The sequence below is a fragment of the Crotalus tigris genome, unplaced genomic scaffold (genome assembly GCF_016545835.1).
Source record: "Crotalus tigris isolate CLP2741 ecotype Arizona unplaced genomic scaffold, ASM1654583v1 scf7180000020588.15403103151:6194809, whole genome shotgun sequence".
In the NCBI taxonomy this organism is placed as follows: Eukaryota; Metazoa; Chordata; class Lepidosauria; order Squamata; family Viperidae; genus Crotalus; species Crotalus tigris.
In genome coordinates, this window is record NW_024098092.1 from 4,016,525 (window position 1) to 4,035,597 (window position 19,073).

General features: G+C 46.7%; 1 protein-coding gene across 11 annotated transcripts in view; it reads right to left on the minus strand.

Moving 5' to 3' along the window:
- Window positions 1-19,073, minus strand: part of MORN1 (MORN repeat containing 1) — a 146,964-nt gene that overhangs the window by 67,828 nt on the left and 60,063 nt on the right. For 3 of the 11 annotated variants that reach the window (XM_039367495.1, XM_039367497.1, XM_039367496.1), the window contains exon 14: window positions 3,671-3,843. The exons of 7 other annotated variants lie outside the window; for them this stretch is intronic. In XM_039367495.1, the coding sequence (XP_039223429.1) occupies window positions 3,791-3,843 (53 nt within the window). In that variant the 3' untranslated portion in view covers window positions 3,671-3,790. Of the gene's footprint in view, window positions 1-764; window positions 2,864-3,670; window positions 3,844-19,073 lie in introns of those variants that run through there. One more of the 11 variants, XM_039367498.1, reaches the window with a different exon arrangement.

Genomic DNA, 19,073 nt, shown 5'->3' on the forward strand with positions numbered 1-19,073 from the left:
AGCCATCAAGTTGGTTAGGGGCCACACAGATGGGTTTTTCCTCCGGGACAATCTGTCCCCAATCTAGTCTTTCAAGGTCTTACAAAGATGTTCCCATCACCGACTAACTGAGCTTAATTTAAAACTTTGAATTATACAGGGAGACGACACTACGGTATATAACTGGCAGCTTGGGATGAGATGCTTTTCTGCGCATCTTCTGGCATTGAAACTGGAGGCTAGAATGCAAGCAACCGGAGATATACTGTCATATCTGATATCATATGGCAACGTGGCATATTGATATAGGTAGGTAGGTAGGTAGGTAGGTAGGTAGGTAGGTAGGTAGGTGTCATGTGTCTGATTAACGAAACACTTCAAAGAATTTTCAGGCTTTTTTTTTTTTTTAACCTAAAAAACCTTTATTAGTATTACAGAGTGTCAGCACAGCATGGTGGATGCTAAGATCTGAATTTCCCTTCCTTTGCACATAACATTCCAGGCATTTCCCTTCCCCTATTTTGGGGTTATGGTTCACATCTTCCAATTAACTTGGAGGGCAAAGATTCACTTCTGTTTCTTTTTCCTGGGCTTCCCTTATATTCTCCTCCCCTTTCGCTGTCACCTGATTTAACTCTGAAAATATCAGACAGTTCTGCATATATATTGTCAAAGCAAGAATATTCAATATTAGCAGCGTTGACAGTAGGTGGATGGATGGATGGACGGACAGATAGGTGGATGGATGGATGGATGGATGGATGGATGGATGGATGGCTGAACGGATAGACAGACAGACGTATAGGTGGATGGATAGATAGCTGGATAGAGATAGATAGATAGATAGATAGATAGATAGATAGATAGATAGATAGATAGAGACCATATGATAGATACCATGTCAATATGACATTATATGTGATGCCACTTTGTTGGCTAAAAGTAACAATGACTCAGAAGACCTTAGAGGGGGGTCTTATGACCGCAGCTGACCCCAACTTTTCTGTTGTTAGGCGAGACAAACCGATCCAACTGATGTCACAAAAATTAAGTCTGAGGAGGAGGAGAGGTTGGTGGGCTCCATTTCCACATCTGAGGCTCTCTGAATTTATGGAGACAAGTCCTCCACTTGACTGACTGGCAGAGCTGCCAGCTGGGGATTTTATGTTCCATTCAATTATTTTATATTGTACCTTCAGGCTCCGCTCCAACGTGACTCTTAAGGAATAATCAGACACTCTCAATAGGCAATCAAACTCACATTAGAGCAAGGTTATAGTAGCAGTTGAGTAGCTGCACGTTTCTAAGAGTCAGGGAGATTTCCAGTCGGGCCACAAGCAATGAGCAGAATGGGGGAGATGGCAGTGCCCCTTACTTCTTGCCCGTAGCAACAGGAAGTTAGCTTGTGCCTCCAGCCACAATCAATAAGATAGCTTTGCTTCTGATTTTCCTAGCTTAAAGTCCAGTGGATTTTTTTTTGAGAGATCTGGAAGGGATCCTACCCTCGTCCAGCCAGGGCTGAAAGGCAGAAAACCCAGAGATTGAACCCGCTTTTGTGCTAAGACTATAATTGCTGAGCACAAACTGGCCAGAAGTTAGTCCTCATATTATAATGGACACCACGGACACCATTTTTACTAGGTGGACTAGAGGGTCAAAAAAGGACCATCCAACCGGCTTTGAACTCCTGGAAGGAGATCCAGAGGAGGAAAAGGAGCAGAATAAGCAAGAACTAACATGAAAAAAGAAATCCTTCGTAGTCCCTCTCTCCCCAAAACATAAAATAAAATTATTTTATTTTACTGTCTGTCTTGCCCAGTTCCTTCAGCCACCGAATCTCTCTGCTCGGCTAAACCTAGGAAGCAAAATCCCGGCATTTGCCCGACACGGATCTGAGAAAACCACAACTTGGGTTAATTTTCCCCCTCCTGGATTCCTAGAAGAGAACGGGGATCTACGCGGTGGGGGCATCGGCGTCCGACCACATCTGACGAAGAGTCGGAAAAAGGCAAACCCAGAGGGGGAAAAAAAAAACGGGGAGGGGTGGGGAAAAGGAAGCCCACTGCCCCCGCCTGCCAACCACGCACGCGTCTCGTTCCTCCGAGTGCGCATGGTGCGTTCTGGCAGTTTTTGTGGCAAGCCTCTCGGCAGGAATGCAAACAGAGTGCTTTTCAATGTCTGCCTTATGTCTCCAGCTTGGTGTAATTTTCTAAACAGGGTGGCTGCCAAGAACGCAAAGTGTGAAGAGAGGAAAGATGCCGGGAGCAGATGATCTTCATTCAAGGCCTCCTTGCGAAAGAATTTGCAGGTTAACCATCCTTCTTCCCTTCTCCTTTGAAGCCAGGCCACCTGGTCAGGCAAAACAGGGACGTCCCACGGACTCATCCGGAGCTCCAGTTTAAATAAAATTTAAAAAAAAAAAACACACAAAGAGCGGGACTGCGGTGACATCTTGTATTTGCGCGCATCTCACCGACGGCTCCAGCGCATTATGCGAAGGCTGACATTTCCCTGTTTCCTTGGCATCTGCTGGGGTGTGCCGCCTCATTTGGATGATGGGGTTTATTGGACGGGCGGGGTGAAATAAAACCGGGAAGAAGCAGATTGTCGACACAAATGCTGGCCGAAGATGAGTCGACGTCTCCGCAGCCTGTTGTCTTCTGCTCATAAAGGCTCCTGACCCACGCCGATTCACGGTCTCCCTGAATCAGAGGTCCCCCAACCTTTTGGGCACCGGGGACTGGTTACGTGGAGAGAGGTTTTTCCGTGGACCGGAGGCGGCGTGGTTATGTGTGCTGCCTGCATCCCGCGGATGGGGCTTTGCTTGTTTGTATGGACTGGCTGCTGGCGTGCCACAGCCCGGTATTGGTCCATGGACTGGGGCCTAAATGATACAAAGAGTGGGTCTAATCTCAGGACTCTTCCAGAGCTAAGGGGTACAATGGCAGCCCCTCAAATAGTGGAACACTGCTGTCATGTCACCCCCTAGTTCTTCTTTTCACTAGACTGGTCAACTTGTTTTCCAAAGCACCAGAAGGCAAGACAAGAAGCAACAGATGGAAAACAATCAAGGACAGAAGCAATCTAGAACTGAGGTGTAATTTCCTGACGGGGAGAACAATGAATCAGTGGAACGACTTGCCTCCAGAAGTTGTGGGTGCTCCAATGCTGGAGGTTTTAAAAAAAGTAGACTGGACAGCCATTTGTCTGAAATGGTGTAGGGCAGTGGTTCTCAACCTTTTTAATGCCGCGACCCCCAACCGGTCGTAAGTCGAGGACTACTCAACCGGTCGTAATTCGAGGACTACTCAACGGGTGCAGCACCGTTTGCAGACTGGGACTTTTGGCGGGCTCAGCAGGGCAGAGACAGCCTGGACAATTCCTATTGGCTTTTGAAAGCCAAGAGAATTAGACTCTATTCAAGAGAGTCTCTTCTATTGGCTTTCAAAAGCCAATAGAATAAAAGGGAGGAGCACAGCTAAGGAAAAGGGGGGAAAAAAATGGCGGACTGCGTTGTTTGGCGACCCCCGTGAAATGGTCGTTCGACCTCAAATGGGGTCCCGACCCACAGGTTGAGAACCACTGGTGTAGGGTTTCCTTTCTGAGCAGGGGGTTGGACTAGATGACCTCCAAGGCCACTTCCGGCTCTGTTGTTCTGTATTCTGTATAAAATGGGGCAAAGCTCACTTACCAGCTATTTCAGAACTTTTGGGCTCAGCTGGGGTTGTAAGTCAAAGACAGGCAGCATTGCGTGGTTCCTCTTTGGAAACGAAATACGGCCTTCATAATTTGGGCCTCTCCGTTTTCTTCCTTACAGCAAGCAGGGGAACTGGCAGCCCTTCCGGAGGTTGCTGGGAAAACGATCTGCAATTGGGTCAAATGAAAGGGATACTGGGAATCATAATTCAGTTTAAAAGCCCCCCGGGTTCTTCTTTCCTGTAAGTGAAGAATTGGGGAGGGGGGACGAGAAAAGCAGAGTGCCTCCCTCTGGACGAGTGAAAGGGAGACCCCCCCACTCTTTGGTAAATAACTGGTTGGCCATCTGGACCACACCCAAACTTCCTGAGAGAAGCAGAGTGGATATATTCATATTTCCCATCTTTGGGGGGGCTTTCCTTAGAACCTGGACTGTTGCTATAGAGCAGTGGTTCTCAACCTTTTTAATGCCGCGACCCCCAACCGGTCGTAAGTCGAAGACTACTCAACGGGTGCAGCACCGTTTGCAGAAGGGGACTTTTGGCGGGCTCAGCAGGGCAGAGACAGACTGGACAATTCCTATTGGCTTTTGAAAGCCAATAGAATGAGACTCTATTCAAGAGAGTCTATTCTATTGGCTTTCAAAAGCCAATAGAATAAAAGGGAGGAGCACAGCTAAGGAAAAGGGGGGGAAAAATGGCGGACTGCGTTGTTTGGCGACCCCCGTGAAATGGTTGTTCGACCTCAAATGGGGTCCCGACCCACAGCTTGAGAACCACTGCTATAGAGAATGGAGCTAGAGGGGCCTGGGTAACTGCAAAGACTTCAAGAATACAACGATGCTCCTTTCCATTGTCTACACAAGCCTGCCCGCCCCACGCCGAGATTTTCCATCCATTCAACTGTCGCCACACGGCTTCAAAAGAGCTCCTGCCGGCATCTGGGCCGTGCCAGTGTGCCTGCCAGAAGAATCTGAGAAGAGACTAGGGCACCTGCCACCTTCCCAATCTATCCTCCTTCAATTCCAAGAAAGGGGATTTGCTTTAGACTAGGAATCTTCAAATTTGGCCCTTTGATGACTTGTGGACTTCAACACCCAAAATTCCTCAGCCAGCAGGAATGTCCTATTTGTTAAGAAAAATGTCCAACATGTCTCTTAAGGCTTGCAGACGCTGCTTCCTTAAAGGAACCCTTCTCACCAAGATGATTTCTGCTAGCTGTCCTTGAGAAATATTTGGAGAATGCCTTCTCCCTCTGCAGAAATTCAAGGAAATTCTCCAAGCCTGGGTCATGAAACTGGGGGAGAATTTCCAACGGCCGCTGGTTTCCAGCTCTGTGCAACTGGGGGTCGCACCCAAAGATGAAAAGGTATGAGAACCTAGCCGTCTTCGGGATCATGGTCCAAACTTATAAACCAGGCTTAGATACCACCTTATTTTCCATCACTTTGTCTTCTCTCTGCTTCTCAGACTGTTGAATGTCTTTCAGCCTTAAAGCAAAGGGACCTTTTAGTTGGGCAGATGCCCACATTTGCAAAGGGTCCCCTTCCAGAAGGAGGCTGGAGTTATTTCTGAGTGGGCCCAAGTAGCATTTACGCTGTGAGGGTCCCCCTAAGATTCCATCTCCTGTTTTCTTTGGGAAAGAGAGATCAAAATGGACCCGCTATGCTTTCCGCCATTTACAGCCTGAGCTGAGATAGCTTGCCTACATTTTTGGAGGGTCTCTTAGAGAGCAAAAGGATGCTACGGTCTTGGAACAACGAAGCAAGGACTGGTGGCTCTAAGGACTGGCTTCACGTTCCACTCACAAGGCGTCCAAAGGTAGTCATAGTGTGTTTCAAGTTTTTACCAAAACTTGAAACACACAAGCCCAAGAGCGAACAGTCACATGTTCCTTATTATGTGAATTCCTTATATGGTTTCAGCTTGTCATCCTTGACGACTCCCACTTCTATACACTTCCTGGTGTGCTGTTATTTTATGTGGCACTTGAACAGTTATTAGGTCCTATTGGGATGGAGCTGTGTGTCGTCTCCACCAGGAGACCAAATCTTAAAGAAGGAGAAGGGAAAAAAAAACACAACCCTCTCTGTATAAGGCTTCCCTATTTGTGCTCCTTCTGATGGCGCCCAGCCAGCGAGGACTTTTGCGTGGGAGAACCACCGTACAGGGATTTCAGTGGGATAATAGATGCCACGGGGCCTCTGGGATGTTGTTCAGAAAAGGGAAAGGAAGAAAACCAAGGGCAATTGTTCCGTGGCACCTCCGAGACGAATAAGTCGGGGAGGTATATTATGGGAAAAGTGAAATATAATATCACGTAATGGGACTGTAATGTAACACAATGCTCATCGTGTAGCCTGGTACAGAGGAATGCGGAAATGAAGTTGACAAAGGAAGGCAAGAACCACTAGTGGAGCAGTGAAGGGATAATAAAGGAAATTTTAAATGAGAATATAGGCGTGGAGACAAAGAAAGTCAAAACGCAACAACAAGCCCTTTTTGTTCGGTGTAAGAGGCGACGGAGAGAAACTTGACCAGGGTTTTCAAATGCTGTTTTTTGTATTCTGCAACCACAAACTAGCATTTCTGTGGGGGTCTGTTTCCCAGTTTGATGGCAACACAACACAGTTGTGCAAAATTTTGGAATATGGCAGCCCGGAGCAGTGTTCCTGAACCTTGGGAACATTAAGACGGGTGGACTTCAACTCCCAGAATTCCCCACCGGCTGGGGCATCCTGGGAACTGAGGTCCACCCATCTTTACATTCCCCAAGTTCAGAGACAATGGCCCAGAGAGCTTTGAAAATGGCTTTTTTAGAAAGGGCTTCAAGCTACGGCTCTTTCAATTGGTCTTGGATGCTTTTGATCTTGCCTTGAAATTGATCTCCGGGGTTCTGATCTAAGTTTATTTTCTGTTTATAGGGGCTTCTTTTTTTTAAAGCATGGATGATTGAGCGTTAACTGAGGTCGTGGCAAAGTGGGAGGAGGAGAGGTGATTCTCTGGCGTACACGTTCCATAAATCCCCATTTTCATCATCTTTCTCTCTGCCCCACCCCCCCTGCCCCCACCATCCCAGCTGCACTTGCTGGAAGCCGTTTGTGCTGCCCTCCTCCGAATGGTTTGAGTCAAAGGCACACATGGGAAGCATTAGGGATGCCGATGGCAGCCATAACACCGTTAAAATAAAAGACAAAAAAAAAGAAAAAAAAAATGGAAAACACCCTCTTCTAAAGATGACGCCCTTTCCAAGCCAGAACTCAGATTTCTTCATCATGTTCACTGGGGGCCCCTAGTTTAAAATGCCCCCCCCCCACAGGTTAATGCAACCAGGAAGTTACTTCTCCTCTTTTTCCCACCCCGTGTACGAGAAACCGGCATTTACGCCAGCTTTTTGCTTTGCATCTCCTAAAAACGCGGCGCATCCGCGGTTTCAACTGGCGCAATAAAATGATGGCAGCGCCTTTTCCCTTTTTTGGGGGCAAGAAAGTCGCCAGAAGAGGAACCAGAAACACACAAACACACGCGCGCACAAGCAAAACACGAGCGTTCCCCAAAACCAGCCCCCCAAAAGGCCGATGAAATGGATGCGTTCGGAAACAAGAGACGGTTAGGGATCCTTTCCTTAGTCTTTGGTGGAATCGCATCGTTGGCAAGGGGAAAATCTTAAAGGCGAAAATATGAAGTGTGAGAAGAGGGGAGGGGGGGGGATGAGGGTAAACGTGGAGGGGGGAAAAAAAAAGTGGATGCTCTTTTTGAGGTTGGCTGGCCACCCAGACAGAGATCTCTTGGAGCTCACCTGGAAGGGAAGGAGTGCCGTGGGAGGCAAAGCAGCCAACAGCACGATGAAGATTAATGGATTACGGCTTCAAACAAACCCAGAATGAGAGGCAGTTGCTCATTCTGCGCCATAATAGATCCCCGGAGATTCACCTAAGGGGAGCTGGAAGAAAAGCTAATCCCACTTCTTTCGTCCTCTTCCTTTCTCTTTGGAGGCCTGGCTTAATCAAGCAATTTAGCCACATGAAAAGGAGAGGCAGGCCGGGCGATGGGGAATATCTGAGTTTCTTTCTACCACCACCACCACCCAACAACACAAAGACTTTTATCTTAATTTTTGAAATGGAGGAGTGGGAGGAGAAGAAGAAGGAGAGATGAAGGAGGAAGAGGAGGAGGAGGAGGAGAAGGAGAAGAAGAAGAGGAGGAGGAGGAGGAGAAAATGAAGAAGAAGAAGAAGAGGAGGAGGAGGAGGAGAAGAAGGAGGAGAAGAAGGAGAAGAAGAAGAGGAAGAAGAAGAAGAAGAAGAAGAAGAAGAAGAAGAAGAAGAAGAAGAAGAAGAAGAAGAAGAGGAGGAGGAGGAGGAGAAAGAGAAGAAGGAGAAGAAGAAGGAGGAGGAGGAGAAGGAGAAGAAGAGGAAGAAGAAGAAGAAGAAGAAGAAGAAGAAGAAGAGGAGGAGGAGGAGGAGGAGGAGGAGGAGGAGGAGGAGGAGGAGGAGGAGGAGGAGGAGGAGGAGGAGGAGGAGAAGAAACAACAACGACAACATCCTTAAGGTCAAGTCTTTCACATATACTAATATGTCAGCCCTACGACAGATGGCTGTCAATTATGGAAGTGATAAGGAGGCTTCTCCATCAGCCTCTGATAACCAGCAATGAGAGGTTGGCTCAAATGGGCTCCAATTTCTCAAGAGACCAGGTAGATGCTGATCGAATGCTGCAAGGCTTTGTGGGGAAGAATTCTAGGACCCTCCAGGAGGCGAGAGATACTGGAGGTTGTAATTTATCGTCATCGTCATCATCCTCATCCTCATCAACCAGATCCTACTTTTTGAACCAAGGAAGCAATACCAAGGTCATCACAGCAGGTGGCAGCACGTTCTCTTCCACCCTGCACGTATATTTTTTTTGGGGGGGGAAAGGGAGAGACTTAATATGAGTGCCTCCCTCCTCTTTCTCCCAGCTGTTCATCCCATCACCGTCGTTCCCCAATTAGCTATTTCACAGGCTGCAGACAATGGCACTTTTCATTGGGGAGTAGGGAAAGAAACCCGCAGCTCCAATCTCTCCCCAGCAGTTGGATACCGGAAGGGCACCCCCTTTTATTTCACAAGGCTCAGATATAAGGAGTCACAAATGGCTCTCTCAGCACACACACAAACACACACACACACACACAGAGGCAACAGAGTCGCAATGCAAGGAAGGACAAATGACTGGAGAAAAAAATCTGGACCCCAAGCAACAAGCGAGTTAGACCAAGGGTCTTCAAACTTGACCCTTTGATGAGTTGTGGACTTCACCTCCCAGAATTCCTCAGCCAGCGTGCACGCTGGTTGAGGAATTCTGGGAGTTGAAGTCCACAAGTCATCAAAGGGCCAAGATTGAAGACCCCTGACCTAGACTCTAGGAAGGATTCCCAAATTTTGGTTCACTTTTGTTTTTTTCCCCCTTTAATATTGAAGACGGCCACATTAACACAGCAGTCACGGTGTAATTTCTCGCTTTGAATCGCTAATCGTCTCACATCAACAGAGCGGGATTTTTGACAGGAAAGGGGGGGGGGTGAGTGGTCCCAATTTTTTTACAGAGCCTAGTTGAAACTCTACGCCAAGAAATTCCTTCCTTTTTTCTTCCCCCTTGGTTCGAAATGCGTGCATGTATCCAAGGAGCTAAGATTGTTCCAGCTCTGGTTTAACCAGAGATTGATGACCTCGTTGGCTTGCAAATCCGGTTAACCTTTTTTTTTTTTTTTTTTGCTCCGAGGAAATGAACCACCTATCACAATTCTTTTTATTGGCACTCTGGTCTTCGTGCATTCTAATAAAGAAAATTATTGGATTTTGCAGAAGTCAGGCAGATATTGTTTGTCTTAGGACTTCAGCTATTTCCTTCCAAATATTGCTAATTCTAGTTGCAAGGCCATATGTTTCTCATTTGCAGAGGGGGGGGGGGAATGGCGATGCCAACGTTCGGAGGCAAAAAAATAAAATAAAAATGTATATACATTTTCTCCTTTGGATAGTCCGACTGCACCTTCAAGTGAAACAATGGTCAGAATACTGAGCTGATTCCGTTCGGAAAGGGGGCCAAGAAATTTAAAGATGCGTTAAATAGGTATGTTTCTACTGAAAACCACACTGTCTGTAATATCACCCACTGTCTCCTATACCAGGGGTCTTCAAACTTGGCCCTTTTGTGGACTTCACCTCCCAGAATTCCTCAGCCATCCGTGCTTTACAACAGAGGCAGCTGGAATGAAGAGACTCGCAGCCTGCTGATGCAAACATGGAGATGTGTTAAAAGGAACACGGCTTGGTGACAAACCCCAGATAGAAAATATTAAACCCCAGATAGAAAAAATTCCAATATCTTCATTCACTCGAGCTAACAAGGAAACAGTCCACAGTACGGCTTAGGATGGTGATGGGAACCAGCCTGCAAGGCCTCTTAGTTTTCTTCTGATCCTTTGTTGTTGTTGTTGTTATCCCATTTCATATTTTGGCAGTGTGGTTAAATACACCTCATATTGTGGCTGGAGCAGCTGGTGGGTAGACGACAACGCTCACGCTGACATTCTTCTTGTTGTGAAGCCGAGAGTCTGTCCGCTCTTTGGTCAGATTCTTGAGGGCTTAAACCGGGGTGTCTGAACCCAGCTCCGGCTTGTTCCAAAACTTTTGGGGATCGTCGGAAACTCTGAAGCGTGTGGATGAGGCTGGCCGGTCCAAAGCAGGCTGTAGAGCAGTGGTTCTCAACCTGTGGGTCAGGACCCCATTTGGGGTCGAACGACCATTTCACGGGGGTCGCCAAACAAGGCTGTCCGCCATTTTTTCCCCCTTTTCTTTGGCCACGCCCCTGGCACCCGGTGATGTATAAGTGGTTGGGGGTCACCACAACATGGGGAACTGTATTATGGGGTCGCGGCATTAGAAAGGTTGAGAACCACTGCTGTAGAGGGCTGTCCCCAAGCTGTGATCAGGCCAGGATTTCGGCCGGTTTTTTAGCCAAGGAAGCCGTGTTCCTTGAGTCCTCCTGCTGCTTGCTCGGAGCAGATGTTCTGCCAGCTTCTCTCACTTCCCTTAGCTGGGCTCTACAAGGCGCGCGCTGATTTTAGCTAGAAAGCTGGGAGCTCCTGCTGGCAGAACAGATGCTCAGCCATTGATCCTTGGCCCTTCTCCACGAATAGATCCAGCAGCCTACTGGAAGCTGCCTTCTCCCCGAGTCCATTTCTCCACCCTGGCCCAAGAGTTTCCAGCTCAGCCTGGTAATGACTCCCCGGGGGCTTTACCCAGGCAGAAAAAGAGCTCGCCACTCCTCTTGACCCGGTCCTTTTAAGAGAAGATGCCAGGAAGTGAAACTTGGAACCAGGCACCCTTCTTTCCCGCCACCTCTTTTCTTTGTCTAGCACGATTCTCTTGTCCAGGAAGAAAGTCAACACGTGGCTGGCTGCCCGGCCTCCTCCTTCTTCTTTCTCTCTTGAAAGCATCTTTCTTCTCCGGCCATTTCCACCCTTGGCAACCCAGGACCTCTTCCTTTTTTTAGAAACATCACACGACTCGGCATCATCTCTCGGCTGATTTCAGTCTGGAGAGGCCGACTCTTGAATGGGAAAGGCAACTGAATGGCCATCGGAGCTTTGCCAAGGCTCTCTCTTCCCCCAGTGGATGCCTGTGGCTTCCCAGAGGCCCTCAAAGTCAATGTTCCCTCTCTGCTGGATGGATGGATATTTTTTTCTCTCTCTCTTCTTGCTCTGAAGGACGGCCCTTCCTCTTCCTCCCTCTTTCTCTGTGCAGCATCCTTGCCCTCCTAATGTTAATGACTCAGATGCCGGAATCCGGAAACCAGGCGTTGTGCCAGCTGTGTGAATTGTCTTGATTGCTGCTCCTTATAATTGTCCTGCGCGGCTGTGGAAGGAACGGTGTTGGCCGACAGCTTGCTGTTCTCTCTCTCTCTCTCTCTCTCTCTCTCTCTCTCTCTCTTTTTACAAGGAAAGGACAGGTTGATTTCTGGGAGAGCCTCAGTTGCTGGTGATCCAAGTCTGTCTTACTCCGAAATGGGGAAGCTGGGGCAAAAGTTGAAGCTCTTTGGGTCACTTACTCTATGTTGAACAGATTGTATTTTTTGCTCTCTCTTCTCTATGTCTTTACTAGGTATTTAGCCCTTATATTACATGGACTATCCTTGGCGGAATAGAATGGAATGGAATGGAATAGAATAGAATATAGGAATAGAGAACAGAATAGAATAGAATAGAAAATAGGAATATAATAGAACAGAAAATAGGAATAGAATAGAAAATAGAAATAGGAGTAGAGTAGAATAGAGTAGAGTAGAATAGAATAGAATAGAATAGAATAGAACAGAACAGAATAGAAAATAGGAATATAATAGAACAGAAAATAGGAATAGAAAATAGAAAATAGAAATAGTAGAGTAGAATAGAGTAGAGTAGAGTAGAGTAGAATAGAATAGAATAGAATAGAATAGAATAGAATAGAATAGAATAGAATAGAATAGAATAGAAGGAAGAACTATGTTTTAGGCTACGTTCAACAATAGAAAGCTAAACTGGTGGGTTGTGTTTCAATTAATGAACACAACCTTATAATGCCATTTGATCTGTATCTACCCAGGAGTAATTGCTGCTGAGAGGATCAGCCAAAGAGAAGGGGGGTTGGGATGTGTATGGAGGCATTTATCTATGTTTAGGAAAGGACGAAGGACGCTCGAGTGTTTTAGGACTAGCATAAACTTGGCTGCTTAAGTTATCGACTTTCTTGTCTGTACTCATTTCCAGGCATGGATTATCAATTTGTTTGCAGAAACCGTCTCCCTTCACATTAGACAACTATTTAAGAAGAAGATGGAGAGGCGCCCACTGGAAGCTTTCCTTATTTAGTGACAATTCTAAATCCCTCTTTTTTTGGGCGTTCAAGGTGTGTCCTGCTTTCCTTCCAGCGATTTGCCCCAAGTGCAAAGGGAGAAAGCAGACCAGGTTTTGGACGGTATTAAATTCCAGCAGCCTGGTCTCCTGCAAGGAGGGCGCCAACCGTTTTGTCTTCGTGGTCCCATCCTCTTCAGACCGGTGTGTCTGTGTGTCTTTGTCTTCTGCTGGGGTCCACTTCCCTAGGCCCCAGAGTGAGAACGCGGCTCCCTCTGCCCTTCCGCCTTCCCAAGGGCTGGAGCTTTCGTACGGCACGCTGGCGCGTCTCCCTTTTGTCAGGAGAACCGTCTCATCGGTAATTAAGCGGGCTGCACTTAATTGGTGCTGTCTGCTGACACAGGACTTCTGCTGGCAGATGCTGGCTGGGTTGCTTTTCCCTCCTCCCCTTCAGAGCCCCCTCTTAAATCTCGGGGGGGGGGGCGACCCTCTCTTGAAATGGGAAATAGGAAGAAGTGTGCAAGCGACGTCTTTTTTTTTTTTCACAGTCAGGTGCACCATTAGCCGTCAGGCCTCAAGTGCCTTTCCCAGGATGGAAAGCCGAGCGGGTCTTTCAACTCTGTCTGGCTCACGCTGGCAGGGGAATTCTGGGAGTTGACGTCCACGAGTCTGAAAGAAGGGGCCCAGGTTGGATTAGCCCTGTTTTAGAGGGTTATTTGTATGGAATGGCACGTCAGCCGCCTACAGTCGCCTGCGGGTAGTCCTTGACTTATAACAGTTTGTTTAGACACTGTATTGGAGCATCCACAGCTTCTGGAGGCAGGTTGTTCCACTGGTTAATTGTGCTCACTGTCAGGAAGTTTCTCTTTAGTTCTAGGTTGCTTCTCTCCTTGGTTAGTTTCCATCCGTCGCTTCTTGTCCTGCCTTCAGGTGCTTTGGAGAATAGCTTGACTCCCTCTTCTTTGGGGCAGCCCCTGAGATACCGGAACGCTGCAGTGAATTCCCCAGCCCGGCCGGGCCAAAATACATCAGATACAGTTTCGTGATTTTGCCTTCTAGGGACGTGTCTGTTGCTTGTTGGTCCAAGGAGCACGCGGGAGCCTTCTCCGGCACCACCGTGGATTCTCAGCCAGGAAGACTTGGTTTTGGTTAGAAGCAGGGAGAAGAGGGGAGGACAGGCCTCTGGCAGATGTCCTTGAATTCTTCCCCCCCCCCTCATTCCCAAGGATGTAATCGCCTGCTGATCCAGCAAAAAGTGACTCCCCCCCACCCTCCCCCCTTTTACCAGCCTCAGCATTTCACCACAGGTGAGTAAGAATGCGGAGAAGCTGTTTTTCCAAAATCCAAACCGCAAGCTGGAGGATTCAGGAAGAAAGAAAGAAAGAAAGAAAGAAAGAAAGAAAGAAAGAAAGAAAGAAAGAAAGAAAGAAAGAAAGAAAGAAAGAAAGAAAGAAAAAACACTTGCCAAAAGCAGGTTAGTGAGCAAACTGGGGTTGCTAACGCAATCCATGGGAACAATTCAAGGATGTTTGAAACATGAGGAAACTTGCCTCCTCTGCTCCCGCCCGCCCCATCTTCTCCCCACCGCTTGGCAAAGCAACTCGGTGGGAAAGGTTCGGAGATGTGGCAAGCCAAATGCCTTTTTTCCAGAGTTGAGCTTATATAACGGGGGCCGAAGGAAAGAAAAAAGGAAGCCGAGCTGGGTGTGAGTGAGAGATTTTTTTTTTTTTTGAACAAGCTTTCCCTGATGTGCAGATTTGCACAGACACCAATATGCACCTAATTCTAGTGCCAGTGGGAAAGGAAAAGGCCAAGAGATGGATCCAGGACATATTGCATAACAACTATGACATGTAAATCCCTTCCTTCCTTCCTTCCTTCCTTCCTTCCTTCCTTCCTTCCTTCCTTCCTTCCTTCCTTCCTCTCCTTCCTTCCTTCCCCTCTCCATGTCCTTCCTTCCTTCCTTCCTTCCTTCCTTCCTTCCTCTCCATTCCTTCCTTCCTTCCTTCCTTCCTTCCTTCCTTCCTTCCTTCCTTCCTTCCTTCCTTCCTTCCTTCCTTCCTTCCTTCCTTCCTTCCTTCCTTCCTTCCTTCCTTCCTTCCTTCCTTCCTTCCCCTCCCATGTCCTCCCTCACTCCCCCTTCTTTCTACTAATTTTTTTTTGGGGGGGGGGAAATACCCACATGCAAGAAAACCATTAATATCCATGGCAACTCCCAAAATATATATAGATCAGATTTAGACTTGAGAGTTAAGAAAATGCCTTCTACCTTTTGGAAAAATGTAAGGGGTGTGTCCCAAAAAAAAGAAAGAAAGAAAGAAAGAAAGAGAGAGAGAAAAAAACAAAGAAAAGCCAAAGGATATTGTAATAAGTGAAAAACCAGGCAACACCTTTTTCTGACATTCCAGCTTACAGAGTCAAAAAAAAAAGTCACCAAATTATAGTCCCTGAAGAGGCACATTGTTTTGTGTGTGTGTGTGTGTGTGTGTGTGTGTGTGTGTGTGTGTTTGAGTCTGGTTAATAAGGTCCCAGTGAAAGCAACATGGTCTTTCATTTTTCCTTCCTTCCTTCCTTCCTTCCTTCCTTCCTTCCTTCCTTCCTTCCTTCCTTCCTTCCTTCCTTCCTTCCTTCCTTCCTCCCTCCCTCCCTTCTCCCTCCCTCCCTTTTAATATGTTGCTTACTATATGCTTTTTCTTTCTTTTCTATTTTTCCTTTCTTTGTTCATTTTCTATTTTTTCCTTTTTACAACCACAGCAGGGTCCAAAATTTATGTTGCCTCAGTCACATTTTACGACCTTCCTTGCCACATTCCTTAAGTGGATCCCTGCAGATGTTCAGTCAGTCACACGGCTGTCAAGTGGATCTATCTTCCCTCCCCCCCTTGACTTGGCTGGTCAGAAGGTTGCCAAAGGCGATCCCACGAACCCGGGAGAACACCGCGACCGTCGTAAAGATGAACCAGTTGCAAATCCTTTGCGTTTAGTTCCCGTGACCATGGGGAGGCTGCAGGGGTGAGAACAGCCCTAAGCCCCTTTTTCCAGCCTCGCTGTAACTTTGAATAATCACTGAGTGAACCGTCGTAAGTCGAGAACTGCCTGAATTTTGTTTTGTTTTTTACTTTTTCTTAGTTCTCTCTTTCTTTCTTTTTTTTTAAAATAACGCATTTATAAGAACGAATCGCTTTTTTCAGCTGAGGAAGATCTACTGTCTGAATCAAGGAGGCCTTTGGGGCGGGAAGAGCTATTTTGCAGAGGAAACAGGCTGATCTATTTTTCATTCCCCGGGCATTTTCATATCCCAAACTGCCCCTTACAGCTGCTTTGTACTCTTTTGAGCATTGCCAGCAAGCGTTGCCAGTTAAGGTGGAAACTCTGTGTGCTGTGCAACTGGTGGGAAAGAACCGCACACACATAACGCGCACCCAACCTCCAAAACACTCTCGGCAACGTCCAAATAAAATATTGTTCTTCCCCAAAAAACCATCTTGGTTTTTTTTGTTTTTGGTTTTTCCTAGCAAAGGGCTAAGCTCATCTGAGTCACTGGGAATGGAGGGCTTTGCAAAAACCTATTATGCAATATAGCAACTGCTGTTTTGCTGGGCTGTTGTGGAGGGCTGGGGGGGGGGGGTTGTACAGGCAGATAGAGCAATAGTGTGTGGTAAAATCCTGCGAGTCCCTTGGACTGCAAGGCGTTCAAACCGGTCAGTCCTAGAAGAGATCAACCCCCACTGCTCTTTAGAAGGCCGGATCCTGAAGTTGAAACTCAAATACTTTGGCCACCTAATGAGAAGGAAGGATTCACTGGAGAAGAGCCTAATGCTGGGAAAGATGGAGGGCAATAGAAGAAGGGGACGACAGAGAATGAGATGGCTGGATGGAGTCACTGAAGCAGCAGGCGTGAACTTAAATGGACTCCAGAAGATGGTAGAGGACAGGAAGACCTGGAGGAACGTTGTCCATGGGGTCGCGATGGGTCGGACACGACTTCACAACTAACAACAAAATCCCCATCCTATAAAAATGGACAGGTTGGCCCTGATCTATCAACACTTCCCTTTCTGTCCCTGGGAATGGAGCTCTTCAACCAGAATTGCCCCCTCCCATCTCCGAAGCAGAAGGCACCCGAGGGAGGGTTGATGTTGGCAAGCAAGGCTGATTTTTCTGTAATTCCTTGGTTTTTGAGCAGGACAAGAGGGAGAGAGTGCCAAAAAGAAAAAAAACAACAACAACAACAAAAAAAGGTTTTTGCTCCCACCTTGAGAATTGAGTCCAGGCAAGAAGAGGAGACAGAGAAAGGAAAGTCATAAGAGATTAAATTGATGGGTTTTTGGACGCAGGGTTAGCCTTCCCACTCTTCCTTTACTCCCTCTTGTATATTTTTTTGGAAGAAGAATTAAGAAGATAAAAAAATGGGGAGGAGATTTTCTCCCCCCCCACCATCCCCAAAGACAAATAGGTTGCAAAATTTATCCCAAGTCTCGTTCTCTTCTGCAGGTGTTCTTCTCTACGGATATAATTAATGTATAATCAGAACTGCTGGAGAGCATGTTGTATGATACGCAACCGTCTCTTTTGATTCAAAACGTTAATATTATACGATCCTTTCGAACAACATTTCTTGGGGAGGCCAAACCCTTACGAAAGCACAAAAAGAAAACAAACTCTTGCCAATCTTTCCAGGAACAGAGTCTGATGATAATAATAATTTAAAAAAAAAAAACAAAACGTTGTAGCCTGTTGATTCACGCTAAAACTATTTGTTCGGAACAAATAAAAAATTTGTAAAAAGAAAGGTGGAAAGTGATCTTGCTGCTCTAAAGGAGGAAGTTTTTTTCCCCCTCTTTTGCATAAATAAATCTTCACCTCCTTTTTTTCTTTTTTTTTCTTCTTTTGAGATTTGGGAGATTTACACTGGCAGCAAAAAGGTTCAGCGTGACAAAATATGTGACTAATAATTCTGTTGGGCTGTAACTGGTATTTGTTTTAAAGGAAACTAGTCAAAAACTAGTGAGGAATCTGCTAGAACTGTAAGAATCAATACTATGCATAGCCCCACATAGACACAGGAAGGAAGGAAGGAAGGAAGGAAGGAAGGAAGGAAGGAAGGAAGGAAGGAAGGAAGGAAGGAAGGAAGGAAGGAAGGAAGGAAGGAAGCAAAGAAGGAGAGAAAGAGAGAAAGAGAGAAAGGAAGGTAGAAATAGAACTTTTTCACTTTAAATGTACGTTAATCATCAGATATTAAAATGAAATTTCATTGCATTCAGCTCTCAAAAAAATACCATTATGCATATACACACAGATATGACACAGAGAAACATCACAGTCTACTTCGAATGTATACATATACAAGGTGAAAAAAAAACTTTACAATGGCACTGAAAAATGTGACTTAGGATCGTTTTTCATCCTTACGACCGTTGCAGGATCCCCGTGGCCACGTGATCAAAATTCAGAATGCTTGGCAACTGGTTCATATTTACGACGGTCGCAGCGTCCCTGGGGGTCCCGTGGTCTCCTTCTGGCCACCTTCTGACCAGCAAAATCCATCGGGAATCTGGATTCACTTCATAATTGTGTGACTAACTTTACAACGGCAGGGATTCGCTTAACAGATCTGATCAGGAAGGGCATAAAATGGGGCAAAACCCGCTTAATGACCGTCTCGCTTAACAACAGAAATGTTGGGCCCAATTGCAATTGTAAGTCGAGGATTGCCTGTACTCTTGTGGGGGCCTAAATTTGGTTTCGGAGCAAGAGAGAGAGGGAATGCCAGCGTCAAGCGTGAGGAAACGGCCACTCAGCCTTCTAAAATTCACGGTGATTTTGCTCCAAACCTCTCATGGATAAAACCACTGCCCTAGAAGCACCACATGTTTTTTCTTGCAGAAAATCCCACCCGTTTTGCGCCCAATTTCCCTTCTCTGCTTCCCCCCCCCTCCTCAGCATCCCACTGTTTTCATAAATGTCTTCCACGGTAGGGAAGAGAGAGAGAGAGATGGAATGATTTAAGCCGATGTTTCTGTAGCAAATACTTTTCTCAAATGTTCTACAGATGTTGCCCTAGCTTGGATGCGATTTAAAGGAGGCGTCTCTCTCGGAATCGGTCCCGGAATGATAGACGAAGAATTCAGATTCCAAAATCTCTGCTCGGATACTGGAACGAGCTCCTGAATTGGTTGGTGGTGTGTTTCCCCTGCCTTTCCCCCCCCCTTTCTTTCTTTTGAGGCAGTTGACGCAATATGTGGTCAGTATGTAGTCCCTGGAAGTGCGGGCGGGGGGGGGGGAATTCTCCTTTGGCTTAGATGTCAGCCAGATCCTCTCCGCTCGGTTTGAATCGAAGAACTTCGGCACCTGATCCAGATTGAAGGAGCTGGGCCGAGGCCAGGAGGCAAAGCCGAAGAAGCCTGGACCGATTTGCAACAGGATGCGAACCCAGGAAAGAATCTGAATATTAATAAGGGACGGGCTAAAGATAAAAGTCGAAAAGCCCAACGGGGCTGGAGTCCAAATGGATTTTGGACAG